Genomic DNA, 13,583 nt, shown 5'->3' on the forward strand with positions numbered 1-13,583 from the left:
CCACGTCACTTCAATCTGCACATTCTATCAATGCATAGTGCAGCCACACTTAGAGTTTTAAGTCCGCAGCCATATTCATCCTGTTTCCATATTTGCTTTTCAATTATACAAGCCCGGAAAATGCATGCTTGAATGCATACTTTGTGGAAATCAGCATGAAAATTTTTACAGCCATCTCGTGGAGAAAGGGAAACATTTCTGCAGTCCCTAACGCAGAATGTCTCATGGCTTGCGGCAGTAAACTTTGCATTCATTGCGGCTTCCCTCAAGTCCACCAACTAATGGAATGGCGAATGATGTATAATGCGTCAAGTGCTTGCGGCATGCGCCATTCCATTATTACAACCACAGTGTGAAATGCAGAATATTTAGGTTTGCAGATCGTTATTGGAAAGAAATGGCGAAAAGTAGATTTAAGAGGTGTGCCGTCGACGTCATGTCACTGCTTCATATCATCTGCAATTAGCTAAGAAGCGCCGACACTCCACAATGGCCCAATAGCAGTGTAAGGTGGTGGCACTTAGAATGAAAGCGAGAAGAGCACATGATCTCCTCTAGTCTGTTCCTGTAGTGTACAGGCAATGCAGATGATAAACAGATGCCTAAGCAGCGTTCATAGGCACGGCAGATTGAGCCTTCCAGCAATTGTTGGCGGCGCTGTGGCGGCCACGAAATGCTGCCTGGCAACATCCAGAATTGCGAAGCTTCGCGACCTAAGTCAGCCAGGTGAGACTGCATGGCACAGTCACTGATGTTAGTCAAAACTCTGTATAAGCTACGCAATATGCAGATGCCGGCAATAGGAGACACATAGTTCTGGAAGGTGTGGGGAAGAGGAAAAGTTGGTGACCATAAAGCCCCTCAATGAACTAAAAGTACAGTTGAACCCGGATATATCGAATCTGCCTTTTCACAAGGCTGCTCTGCGCATGCGCGCCTCTCCCCCTGGTTGAAACCGAACCACCAATCCCAGTTGCGCATGGGCAGTTCTTGGCCTCCACGATCGGCGCAGCCGGAACTGATGTCAGAGGCCATGTGCAGTTAATATCGTATTTACTCGCATAATGCTCGCACTTTACGTGGAAAATTAATGCTAAGTTGGGGGGTGGGGAAAATTTTTGAGCAAATGTTTTGGAGCGCTAAAAGCAAATTTAAATAGGTGCGGATTGGGATTCTTAGGTCAGCTATTGTATATGCAGTGTTCTACAACTTCATCGGAACCGTCTTGGAGAATTTTCCCGCCTCGACTAGTGGGAAAATTTTCCAAGACTGTTCCGATAAAGTTTCAGAACACTGTATAACCAAAGCAAAGTACAGGGTCGCCAAAAGCACAAATTGCTAAAGAAAAAAGAAATTATGACACAATTATATAACATCACTTTTCCCACGGACAGGAAAGTGTTAAGTGGGGCCATTATAAGTGGGCTCGACAGTACAGTCGAACCCGGATATATCGAACTCGAAGGGGATCGCGAAATAGTTCGATATATTGATAATTCGATATACAGAAATCGGCTTGTGACGGCACTTACGATGCGAAAAAGCAATAGCGTATTTGTCGCGTAATCAACCCACTCGCATAATATACCCACCCTCCACTTTTGCACCCGAGAATTTGAAAAAGAAAAAAAAAAGTGTTAAGGCAGCTTGCTCACATGTGAGCGATTGAGCGATCTCAGCGACAATGCGGCAGCGACAGAGCAAAAATTTTCAAACTTGGAACTGCGTCCCTCTCGCCGCTCAAGCCACCGCGGCAAGGTTTCTGTGTCGCCGCGGCAGAAATCAGAAATCGCGAGCGTTTTCGCTTGCATGTGGATGGTGCGCGTCACTCCGTTTGGGTCCTCTCATCCACAGCTCATTTCTTGGCAGCGTGCCAAGATGCTGCGCAGTGATAATGTCAGGGCTCGTTTATCTTTTGATAGCTCCTGCGGTGACCGGGAGCGAACTTGACAGAGTGCCCGTGATGGCTTGATTGCACAAGCCTGGTCCGATTTATCACGCCGCACTTGGAGCGGGCATCATGATCGCAGCAGCTGACCGTGCGCTTTCGTTGATTCATACATGCAAAGATAAACTACTCCCGCAAAAAAAAAAAAAAAAAAAAAAGTAAAAAAAAGAAACAAGCCCTGCCGCTTCTTAACGTCCACAACCGCCATATCTTACGCTACGCCGCGCGTACAGCATACCAATAAAAATGAATGACCCTCGCAAAAAAAAAAAAAAAGAGAGAGAGAGAGAGCCACGTCAGCCACCGCGCACAGGGTGTTCGCAACACACGCTTAAGCGTCAGACGTCTGTCTGAAACCGGGCTGAGCTGGCTTGGCGCATGCGTAGCGCGTGCTGAAGGAGAGAGATAGCTCGGCAAAAGAATGGGCACACCCACGCACATGGCTAGCAAACGTCATGTGCTGGTGCACGGGAAACCATAACTGCAGATGCGCGTGCCTTTGGGGAATGGGCGCGGCGCTGCCCAGAGCAGCTGTCGCCGAACCGTCCCCTCATTCCTTCCGCGCAAGGCTTGAAAATGTCACGCGGCAAACGGCCAAGGGTGATGCGATCGTCTTTGAGAAAGGCGCACCTTCCAGTGCGTGGTGCGGAGTTCGATATATTGAACAACCGGTGAAATTGAGTTGGATATATGACGCAGCTCTCCTATACTTTTACATGGGATTTTTAAGGGGATATTCCACGAGTTCGATATAACCAAAATTCGATATATCCGGGTTTGATATAACCGGGTTCGACTGTAATTACAATGAATCCAGGTTTAACTGCAACAAGATGGCACACTCCTGCCAGTAGCAGTTATGGTGGTCAGTTTTGAGGGCGGCCTGAGAGAGGAGAAGTCAGGTGGCTCTGCAGGCACCTGCTAGCAGCGATGGCCATGCCCGGAACGTGAAACCATGCGTGTGTGTGTGTGTGACTGGATGAAAGAAGAACAATGGTAACATCAGGGGAGATCAGCATGTGATGAGTGCTGCCCTTGTCTATTCACGCTTGCAACGAGACTAGTGAGCGTGTTTTTCTAGCTCCACAAGTGGCAAGCCGTGAAGCAGCTACGCAATATGTTACACGAGATTCTTTCCAGCTGCAAGGTGCATCTTCATTTCACCCCTTTGAAAGAAGGTTTCTGCATCAAGGTGTCCAGCAACCGATGCCACCAAGAGCAGCAGGGGCAAGGTCGGAAAAGCAGACTCACCTGGAGGAGGCAGTCCGCACATTCCAGAGGTGTACATGTCCGGAGTTCAAGCCAATGCCAAGGCAGGACAGCTGGGGAAACCACTGGAGGCATGTCAGCTCCACCTCCTCTGAGTGCAGGAGAAGACCAGCCACGATGGTTGTGTGACAGTTAAAAGGCACATATGGTCATCATAGCAAGGTAAATGGAAGCTTTTAGCTTTTGAATCAAAATAATAAATTAAAAAAATTCTATTATCACGAAGCAGCCAAGTAGTACATCTAAAATCCTGGAATGGCAATAACCACAATAATACTAATTTAGCATTTCATCCTGGTGGGCCAGACATGCATAGATATGGAAAAAGCTCTTTTTTTTTTTCTCGAATAGGTGCATAAAATGACCAATGGTGCTGAACATTGAAGTGTCAGCAGAAGCGCAATGGTACGGTGCTATAAATTTGTGGAGATCTCTACCTGGTAAAAGACTCAGCAATAATCTCCTCTAAGGGGCCGCAACCCGAATGATTGTTTAACCTTATGATCGTTTCTTGTTGACTACAAAAGAAAAACCAGAGCAGCCACACCCCATGGCAAGGTGGGTGACAGCACATATGAGCCATGGCATCCAAGATCGGCATCAAGGCAAAGTTGTTGAACTTGCTATGTCATTCAGTACTGGAGGCAACATATGAGAACTATGAAAGTTGTGGACCACAGAGCGACACTGATCCAACATTTTTAGCAACTTCCACGTGCCAACTGCTTCGCCTTTGAGAATCTGCGGTATATTTTCTATCTGCTCAAGACATCACAAACAACAATGGCCTCTTGATTCTAATCAATCTTGAATTGAAAAGCATCCAAGCTTGCTGCCCACTTCTTCAAAGAACTCTCTGATTCCGGCTCTTTTTGAAGGTTTAACCGTATGTGCCTGGCCTTCCTTCAATCATGTAGTACCCAGTGTTGTACAATCCCACGGCTCCCATATCATGCTCCACCCTACAGCCCACATGCCTCATACGACTAATTAGCCGCTCTCGCCTTTACACAACTCAAAGGGGGTGAGAAGTATGCAGTTTTCTTGGCCGGAGAGAAACATGCAGCTAACCAGACTCAACATGAAAGCTCAATGACTGAAAAGCCACGCCACATCTGCCCACCTAATGTGGGCATTTAAACACACTGCTCTGAGGCGTGATAAGACAAGGGGGAACAGACACTCACCCTCCATCATGGACATTCCATTTGTGTCTACCAGGTCATCCAGGCCTGGAAAAAAAAAGAATGTCATAAGCAATTGCCATTTATAATGCAACAAACTATGGATTGAGTGAAATAGACCTTTCCAGTAATTCCGCCGTGCCACCAAGCGGCCGTGCAAAGCCCTCCGGGAAAGCGGAGCGCTGCCGTGCTCATGTCTCGCCGACTCTGCCAGTTCTCAGGCGAACTTTTCTCTGCCATCTCGACATCCTTGCTGCGCATGCTGCTTCCCGCAGTTTTTTTTAAATTACACTGAGCCCACCATTCCTTTGCATCGTGTTGTACAGTTAGGGGTTGCGTTCTAAATTTACGGGTCATCAGCCGACACAAAAAAGTCCGGTGTTCGCCCACTGCAGCTCCCCGTGGCAGCGCGCGCATGCGCAGTGCAAAAACAACCCTTCTCCTCTCCGCTATCTCCGTGCCGACGCACGCATCTGGGGCCCAGCAGCACCCCATGGGCAACCCGAGCAGTGACTGGAGCAGCTCGTTGCCATGGTTGCGGCACGTTCGCTGTAGCGGCGTGTGTCACGCATGGCGATCTTGGCTTTACATGGCATAGTGAAGTTTTCGTTTCAAAAGCCACGAAAAAATTGCATAAAGACTAGCAGTTAACCATCAAAGCAATACAGGGCTTGCTGCATTTTGCAAGGAAGCACCAACAATGCGCAAGAGAGGACGCATGACAGCAGAAAGCAGCGGCACAGTACGACAATACGTTTGCCAGCAGCCGAGGCGGGTGGCGATCGCTCCGTTCTCCCATCATGCTTTGTGCGGATCCGCCAGGGGATAGCGCGGCGCTGCGATTTGTGAAACGGTCTATTAGAAGCCACACTGCTGAAAGTGTTCTCTAGCAACAAGCTAGAGAAATCTCATTCCAAGCCAGCAATTCCAAAGTGCAGCATTTGTTCACCCGTTCCCAGACCAAACACGGCCCCAGGGAAAAACCAAAGTGCATACGCACTGCACAAGTGCACGCAGCCGTGAATGCCAGCACCAGAAGGGAAGCCCAGCTGCCTGTCGCAGAAAGCACTGTCCAGGTGCAGGAGGCCAGCAGGTTTCCGCTCGTGTGAACGGTGTCGATCACTGTCCAGGCATAAGTCCAGCAGCAGTAGGGAGCGATCTGCAGTGCCCACGGCTACACAGCCTCCACTCAAGCTCCCCAGACCCTCGGCACTCACTAGAGCAAGGTGGGTGGCCTGCGTTCAGAGAGAAGAGCCAGTTTTCAATGCAAAGGCATATTTAACACCGTCAAATCTAGCCATGAACCTCGTGCAAAGCCTCCGCCGAGCTCGGGCAACACAACCCGTCGAGGCTGAGTTTTGTTTTTTTATTTATTTATTGATACTGTTGGCCCAGGGTGGATATATATACATAAACGTAAAGGAGGTGACACACGGTGGAAAAAACAAAACTTTAATCCGACGTTTCGGCCGGGGTCCGGCCTTTGTCAAGGAATGTAGGAATGTCTACATTCCTTGACAAAGGCCGGACCCCGGCCGAAACTTCGGATTAAGTTTTGTATTTTCCACCGTGTATCACCTCCTTTACGTTTATGCCCTACCAGACCCATTAGAGCTTCAACCCCCTCCCTATATATATATATTTTTTTTTTTCCCATGATTACACTGTGCACTCATATCTCAAGCACGAACACAGAAAAGGGGGGGAGGGGGGATACACACGCTGTACACAACACATAACAAACCGCAACATAAGGCATAAAGGGCATTTTGAATAAAACATTTTGCATTGCAAGGAAAAAAACTGGAGTCGCAGAACAAATGTAATGCGCTATGAACAACAATTTTATTACAAGATAACAATGTGAAAAAGTGTGAACAATCGGGGACAATTCAATGTAGCCTTTTCAAGTTGATTTGGGATTCAAAACCAGGAACTCCTCGTGGGAAGCAGTGCAGAACCTCCTGCTTACTGAGGCAGCCCATCATCCCAAGTTTTGTTACGAAAGCAACATTACGCCAGGTGTCAGCTCGCCGCGTATGCCGCGGATGACCTTGAACAGTCGCAAAGATGAAGACGATGAAGAAGAAGGCGAAGAAGAAGAGGAAGAAGAACGCTTGGTCACTCGCAGCTAATGCTTTTGCCCCACATTCGGTTCAGCAGCGTTGAACCCTTCTACTTTATTTTTTTACCTGCAACGCATATGCTGCTGTGCATTGCACGTTGTCATCTCCGTCAACTTCTATCTATGCAGAAAAGCTTTCACACACTCCACTCGGCTTAATGTTAAAACACTACCATTTTTTTTTCATCACTGAAATACTTCACAGCCGGCTGGCTTATGCCATCATCAAGTACTGTGGAAAAAAAATTTATGATCACATGCGGCTGGCACACTTTTGCTGCGGCACCCAAATGTGGACCTCAAAGAAATGTGCCGTCGATCCTGGACATAAACGTTTAAAAGGAACTGTGAAGCACTTCAGTAATTCATTATGTGAACTGCGATATATATAAGCTTGTCAACCTGGATGCTAGAATATGGTGCCTCCATGCTAGCAGTGCACTTAGTGAAGCGTATGCCGATGCACTGGCCCAGCCTGCTTCGCATCGAAGCCACAGTGGCCAGCGCTTCGTGGCCAGCCACCACTGATCATAAGAGATCTAATACCATTACTAGTAAACCATCAAAATAATCAACTCGTAAGAACATTAATGCACAGTTGATTTCTGCCATGCATTAGGCAATAAAGCAGTCCTGATAAAAGCCGCCGTCAGCCTTCAATCGACAAGATTGGCCGCATCACACGGCAGCGATAACGTGAAAAATGGGCAAGCAAGGTTGACCACTAGAGTTTTAAAGAATTACACTAAACCCTCGTTAACACGAACTCGCATATCTCGGAAAATCGGCGAAGTCGAAAATTTTTCACGCCGCGCCTTCACCTCCCATAGGTGCTATGTATTAGCCAACAATTATCTCGAAGGTATTGCGGATATCTCGAAATTTTGACCGAAAGGACCGAAGGCAAAGGTCATGGGGCTCCGAGCGAGCGCTTTGCTCCTATACTAAGTGCCAAACGCGGTCATGTTCGAACACAAAATCCCCGCGGACACAGCCTTTCGCCTTAGGAGTAGTCACGTGAGCGTCCCTCGTGCGCGGGGGCAGATGGATCTTATCGGGCAGCCAGTTCAGCGTGGTTCGGTCAGCTGCCCTCTGCACGTGCATACCGGCAAGAGCGATTTTTTTCTTTTTTTTTTTTTGCGATGTTTACTGCCTCAGGGCATTTTGCATTTCAGCGAGTTCGTCGCGCTATGTGCACGAAGCGCTGACTTTGACTTTTGTTGTGCATGTGGTGTTCGCAACGCTTGCTCCACAACAAAGTTGAATGCAGCGGCGGCGGCCAACGGCTTAATGCTGTTTCACATGATGCGACATGGACGAAAAATTTCAGTCCAGTTGCAGTGTCGTTGCGGCACCAATCGCAATAGCCCTTTCACATGCTTGCAGCGCCAGCGATTTCTGTCGGTGCGGCACGAGCGGCGGCACCATCATATTTTACCAACAATAAAGGTAGAACAAGCATAAGATTAAATGTAGTATTTGTTTTTTATCAAAATAAAAAGCACTTTATGCATAATAGACATTTTTAACTTTTTCGTTTTGTACGCTACTATGTACAACAATCACATCAGGCTGAATTCCATTGGCTGGCGGCTGTCTCGTTCGCAACGATCGCTGCGACGAGAGCGGCGTGCGACCAACATGTTGGAAGTCTGTCGCAGCCGCTCTGCAACGGGAGCGTCGTGCCCTTCTGTCGCTGTGAGGCTGAAATCGCACACTGCTGCAGAGAGAATCGCATCATGTGAAACGGCCTTTATGCAATGCATTTAGCAGCTCGAGGACGCTTTGTCGGGCCGAATGCCAACGCGAAGCAGGCAAGCAGCCTTCCTTCAAAAATAATAAAATTCAGTTTTTCGAGAATTCTTTAGCGTTTATTACAAATGCTCCCCTTGTGCAGAGGAGCGTCGACGGGCGCGGTGGGCCGAGGACCGCCAAAGCATTTTCCCTTGTCGCTGTCGCGCTCAGGTTTTGGGCTTTTAGAAAATTTCGCGTGTCACCCAGATGCAGCTCACGAGGCAGCCAATCGTAGAAGGCTTTGGGCTACTCAATTTCTGTACTGGCTTTCTTTTTTTTTTTTTGCGAGCGAAGTTTGTTTTCTTAGTTCGGTTTGAGCGAAGAACCTCCAGACGCTCACTTCGTCTGATCCGTGCATATATGAGTGCATCGATACAATTCAGTAAAAGTTTGGCAGGGTAGTAAAGGAGAATAAAAATGCTAGTGTGGCTAGATATTGTTAATTTTCTAAAGGAGCATGAAAAAGTCACTGCTTGCAGTCTGCATTGCAGTGTAGCAGCACTCTGCTGTACTGCGACAATTTTTTTTTTTTTAAACGTGATGTGGTACAAAAAATTAATCAGTGTTATTATATTTCAAGCTGTGTAGTGTTAGGAACGTGATATAGTGTAACTGTACTCCCCTTGACCTAACGACAACGGGGCGCTAACAAAGCAGCGCTGAAAACGCACCTCTCTGTTGCAGAGTCCCGTCACTACGTGCGGTGTGCACCAGCGGCAACGACAGGCGTTGGCGGCGGCAGCGCGTGACAGATCGCCAGGGATTGTCACCAGAAATTTTCGGCATTTTGCTTAACTCGGAACTCCGCTTATCTCTAAATTTTTCCCGAATTTTACAACTTCGAGTTAACGAGGGTTTACTGTATACAAGTGACTAGCACTCTCAGCAGGTGTATGAGGCCCTGTCTGCAGCAGATCCAGCTCTACAACATGTGGAAGGAGACTGCAGAAGGCTATCCAGAGAAAGGGTAGGTGAAGGCCGCATGCTGCCTGATGTGTCTAACTATGCCACCCAACAGAAGTTCAAGAGATGCGATCACATCATTATGCTGTACTACTGCATTAGTAATTGTAAGGCAATGTTCTGAATATTGGATACTAACAATAATTAAACATATCCAGTCCTTGATCTATCCACAGTAGACTACCTTTCCCTTCTGCCCTGTCACGTCGAGACAAGCGCGTGAGCACAAGAGCTGCGCTGTAGCACCACACCAAGAAAGCCGATCCCAAGCAGATTGCACTATACTAACACTCTCCACTGAAACATTTTTCCAGATGCGAGCTTTGCTAACAGAGCTGGCAAACAAGGCTGAGAGGACAGCATCTTAACGATAATCAGTTCCTTTGTTCAACATGTGTTACAAGTTGACAGTCCCAGCATGCCATCAACCAAGCTTTCGCTGCTTGAGTAGCTGGCGAGTGGGACAAAACCAAAGTGTATGGTGATGTTAGCAATGTCCACGTCATCAGGCGAAACAGCGTCAAAGCTACACTTAAGCGCTGCTCGACGACAATATTTCCTTGCCCGTGCAATCACAAGCAAACAAAAAAGCACTACCCACATGCACCATTAGACTGTGTCCAAGCGATCACCAGTCTTGCCAGAAGGGGCACTTGTGTGGCATTCTCGCCTCTTTTAACAGTGACGCACGCTCGTGCTCTGAGAGATTGAAATGGAAACTGACCATGATAAATGCCTTGATAATTAATTGAGCTGTGCTGGGGCTTCGTGGGTTGCAGTCCCCGTTTTGAACTATCACAGATCGATTAAAGCAAAAATACCAAAACGGAAAATGTGTGTCTCTGTACTTTAAGAATAACTGCCGATGATAACTGCCCATGCCGTCTTAAGATAGACAAGACATACGATAGTTTCTGTGCCATACATTCACATTTTTTCCACCCACAGGTAAAATGCTTTTTGCACAGCAAAGATGAGCCCAGGTTGCCGAGGTTGGCTGTTTTCACATCACCACTTGCTACATGCCACTGTGGACCCTATTCCCAAACAGACGCAGATTTGACAAAAAGATAATGTCTCTTACCGCCAGGCATGCCTCAAAAGTGGCAGCTGTGAGAGGCACACTGGCACCATGCCCATTTGGCCAAACGTTCGCCAAAAAACAGATGTAACTGTAAACAGGGACTTCCATCTTATTGGTTATAGTTTCAAAATCACTACGGATGACTGAGCTCATTACAGTGCAATCAAATGGAAGTATGCAAACATTTCTCCACTTTACAGTCACAAATGAACTAAAGTACTGACTAGGCACTAAAACGGTCTGTGTCCACGAGTACCGTATTTACTCGCATAATGATCGCACTTTTTTTTTTTAAATACTGACGCAAATTTCGGGGTGCGATCATTACGCGGGGTAAATTTTCTACAAAAAATTTTTGAGCACCAAAAACGCAAACAAGTTGCAGGTCAGACGTCTTAAAACATATATCTCGATTACAACCAAAAATAAAAGCTGAGTAAGGCTTACCTTCGCAATAAACACACACATTAAGCATCACATGGAGTGCACAATGCCCATTTATTTTTTTCGTCAGTACTCTAATCAAAGTCTGAATCCTTGCCATCCTCGCTTTCACTGCTGCACGACTAATCGGAAACGGCAGTGTCGTCGCTGGGAGCATCTTCACAATCCCACAGGAAGTCATCTTCCGTTCCATCCAAAGCGTTAGATATGCCTGTCTTCTTAAAACTCTTAGCCACTACCTCGTCGGGGATACTGCTCCACGCTTCTGTGATCCACGAGCACAGCATCTCCACGGATGGCCTTCTAATCTTTCCGCTCGGCGTCAAATCATGCTGGCCCATGGCCATCCACTCAGCATAAAGTCGTCGAACGTTGTCCTTGAACGGTTTGTTCAAAGACACGTCGAGAGGCTGCAGCAGCGAAGTCAGGCCACCAGGAATGACTGCAATGTCCGTGCGCAGCTCTTTCAGCTTTGCACGCACCCTGCCCACAAGGTGACCCCTAAAACTGTCCAAAACCAGAAGCGAGGGAAGCAGAAATGCTCCTGGTCTTCTTCCCCAAACAGTCTTGATCCAGTCGACCATCAGGTCTGCAGTCATCCACCCTTTCATCTGTGCACGTATATGGATGCCACGGGGAAAGTTTCCCTTCGGAATAGTCTTCCGTTTGAAGATCACGTATGGTGGCAGCTTCCGCCCGTCGGCCGTCACAGCAAGCATGACTGTGCATCGCTGTTTTTCTGCGCCAGACGTCTTCACAAGGACGCTCCGAGCACCCTTCTCGTTCACAGTTGTATTCCGGGGCATGTCAAACGTCAGTGGAGTTTGATCGGCGTTTCCAATTTGCGACATGAGGTAACCGCATTTTTCGCGAAGCCTAGTGACGAAGTGATGGAAGTCTATCACTTTGCTTTCATACGCGGCTGGGAGCCACTGGCACAACGACGTCCGCCGCCTCAGGGAAAGTCCATTCCGTCGCATAAAGCGAGTCGTCCAACCAGAGCTAGCGCGGAAATCCTTTGCGGCGATTCCCGGCTTCCTGGCAGTTGTGCGCGCCTGCGTCTGTATCATTTCTAATGACACTGCACAACCATCTTTGCGCAGGTCCCTCACGTATTCTAGGACCGCCTCCTCAACACGAGGGAACTTGCCCGTTTTGGGTCCACGGAAAGCCCGCCGTGTCTTGTTCGTAGCCATCAGCTTCTCGCACTGCTTCTTCCAGTAGCGTATCCTCATTTCGTCCACGCCGAAATGCCTACCAGCAGCGCGGTTGCCATGCTCCAGTGCATAGTCGACAGCCTTGAGCTTGAACGCGGCGGTGTAACTGGCACACCGCCCCATGGTGAAATGGCGTAAACTCGCACAAAAACACAAAGCACGCTACGACGCTGCCGAATTGCAAAATGGCGAACGCCGCAAAGCATGGAATCTTGGGAACTCCAACGTTACTAGACTAGGTTGGGAACTCGTCGGAATGCGTTCGCTGCGGGATGACTGCAGATCAACCACCAGGCGGCTCCATGTTCGGGGTGCGATCATTATGCGGGGAATTTAAAAAATGGAATTTTGACCTCAAAATTCAGGGGTGCGATCATTACGCGAGTGCGATCATTATGCGAGTAAATACGGTATCACTGCCCAAGTCAAAACACGACTGCCATCAACCACCACCACATTGACACCAATAATAGAATCCAACTTTCCCTCTATAAAAATTGAATCTTATACCCCTGTCACATGATAATTTTTAAAGGCGATTGAGTCAACAGCCTTCGAGATTTTCAATCGCAACTGAACTCGAAGGAGTTGTGCCGCTGCTACACGGCAAAACTTGAAGGCTGTTTAAGTAGTTCTGGTGTTTGGCGCAAACCTTTTGTGGCACCACTATCGTTGCTTTCAGTTTTGCTAGAACTGAATTCTTTTTATACATGCAAAATAAAATATAACTTACCTTTTTTTTTTAGTAACTGCAGCATTTTAGTAGTTATTAAAGACAACTTTGTTTTTTTTTAACGAGTTGACATTCATACATCTGTGCTTTTCATTGTGTTTGCTTTTCTCAGCGATGCAGGTTACAGTGGTAGAGAGTACAAATATAATGCACCTTAAAAATGAGCGGAGTTATTTTAAATTATTACGTACACTAATATTTTGCTGCGTAAACTAAAGATATAAAATAATAACACTTGTTCATGTTTTTGTATCATAAACGTGCTGTGCGCGAGAGCACGTGGCGCTCCTCGGGTCAATGCTAGCAACCTTGCGCGACGTTCGAATGCCTTCGAGACCTCGATAGACTATCGACTCAAATGTCATTGAAAACTCCCGTGTGGAAGCGTTCGAAGGCCTTGAAGTCAATAGACAGTCAGTTCAAAGGCCTTCGAAATGCCCGTATGACAGCGGTATTAGGCTCTTTGTGGCTAGGTTGTGGGTTATTTGGCAGCAAACCTCCCTGCCTGCCACAATGTGTACGGAGAGCGTTTAGTGCAATTTTCTGGAGCAAAACATTGGAACACGTTGCCTATTAATGTGAAACTCGCAGTTAACTTTAAAATGAGTTGCAAAATGTTCTTTATTAACAGCCAAGGAGAGTCATGATCCCCCTCTTTTTTTGTGTGTGTGCGCGCGCTTGCGTTTTGTATTACCGTATTTACTCGAATCTAACGCGCACCTTTTTTTCGATATATCGTGTCCAAAAATTGGGTGCGCGTTAGAATCAATCTCCGACATCATATCGCCATCGGCATTTCAAAATGGCCGCCTGGTATGCACT

At 47.3% G+C, this 13,583-nt stretch overlaps 1 protein-coding gene across 1 annotated transcript in view; it reads right to left on the reverse strand.

Annotated features, from left to right (window-relative positions):
- Nucleotides 1-13,583, reverse strand: part of LOC146193454 (uncharacterized) — a 127,172-nt gene that overhangs the window by 106,919 nt on the left and 6,670 nt on the right. Inside the window, exons 4-7 of the mRNA XM_084600555.1 lie at nt 5,402-5,636; nt 4,405-4,449; nt 3,200-3,308; nt 915-1,018 (exon numbers count right to left, since the gene is read on the reverse strand). Of these exons, the coding sequence (XP_084456681.1) occupies nt 915-1,018; nt 3,200-3,308; nt 4,405-4,449; nt 5,402-5,636 (493 nt within the window). The remainder of the gene's footprint in view (nt 1-914; nt 1,019-3,199; nt 3,309-4,404; nt 4,450-5,401; nt 5,637-13,583) is intronic.

This window comes from Amblyomma maculatum, chromosome 4 (assembly GCF_055883805.1).
Source record: "Amblyomma maculatum isolate TAMU_Amacu chromosome 4, ASM5588380v1, whole genome shotgun sequence".
NCBI lineage: Eukaryota > Metazoa > Arthropoda > Arachnida > Ixodida > Ixodidae > Amblyomma > Amblyomma maculatum.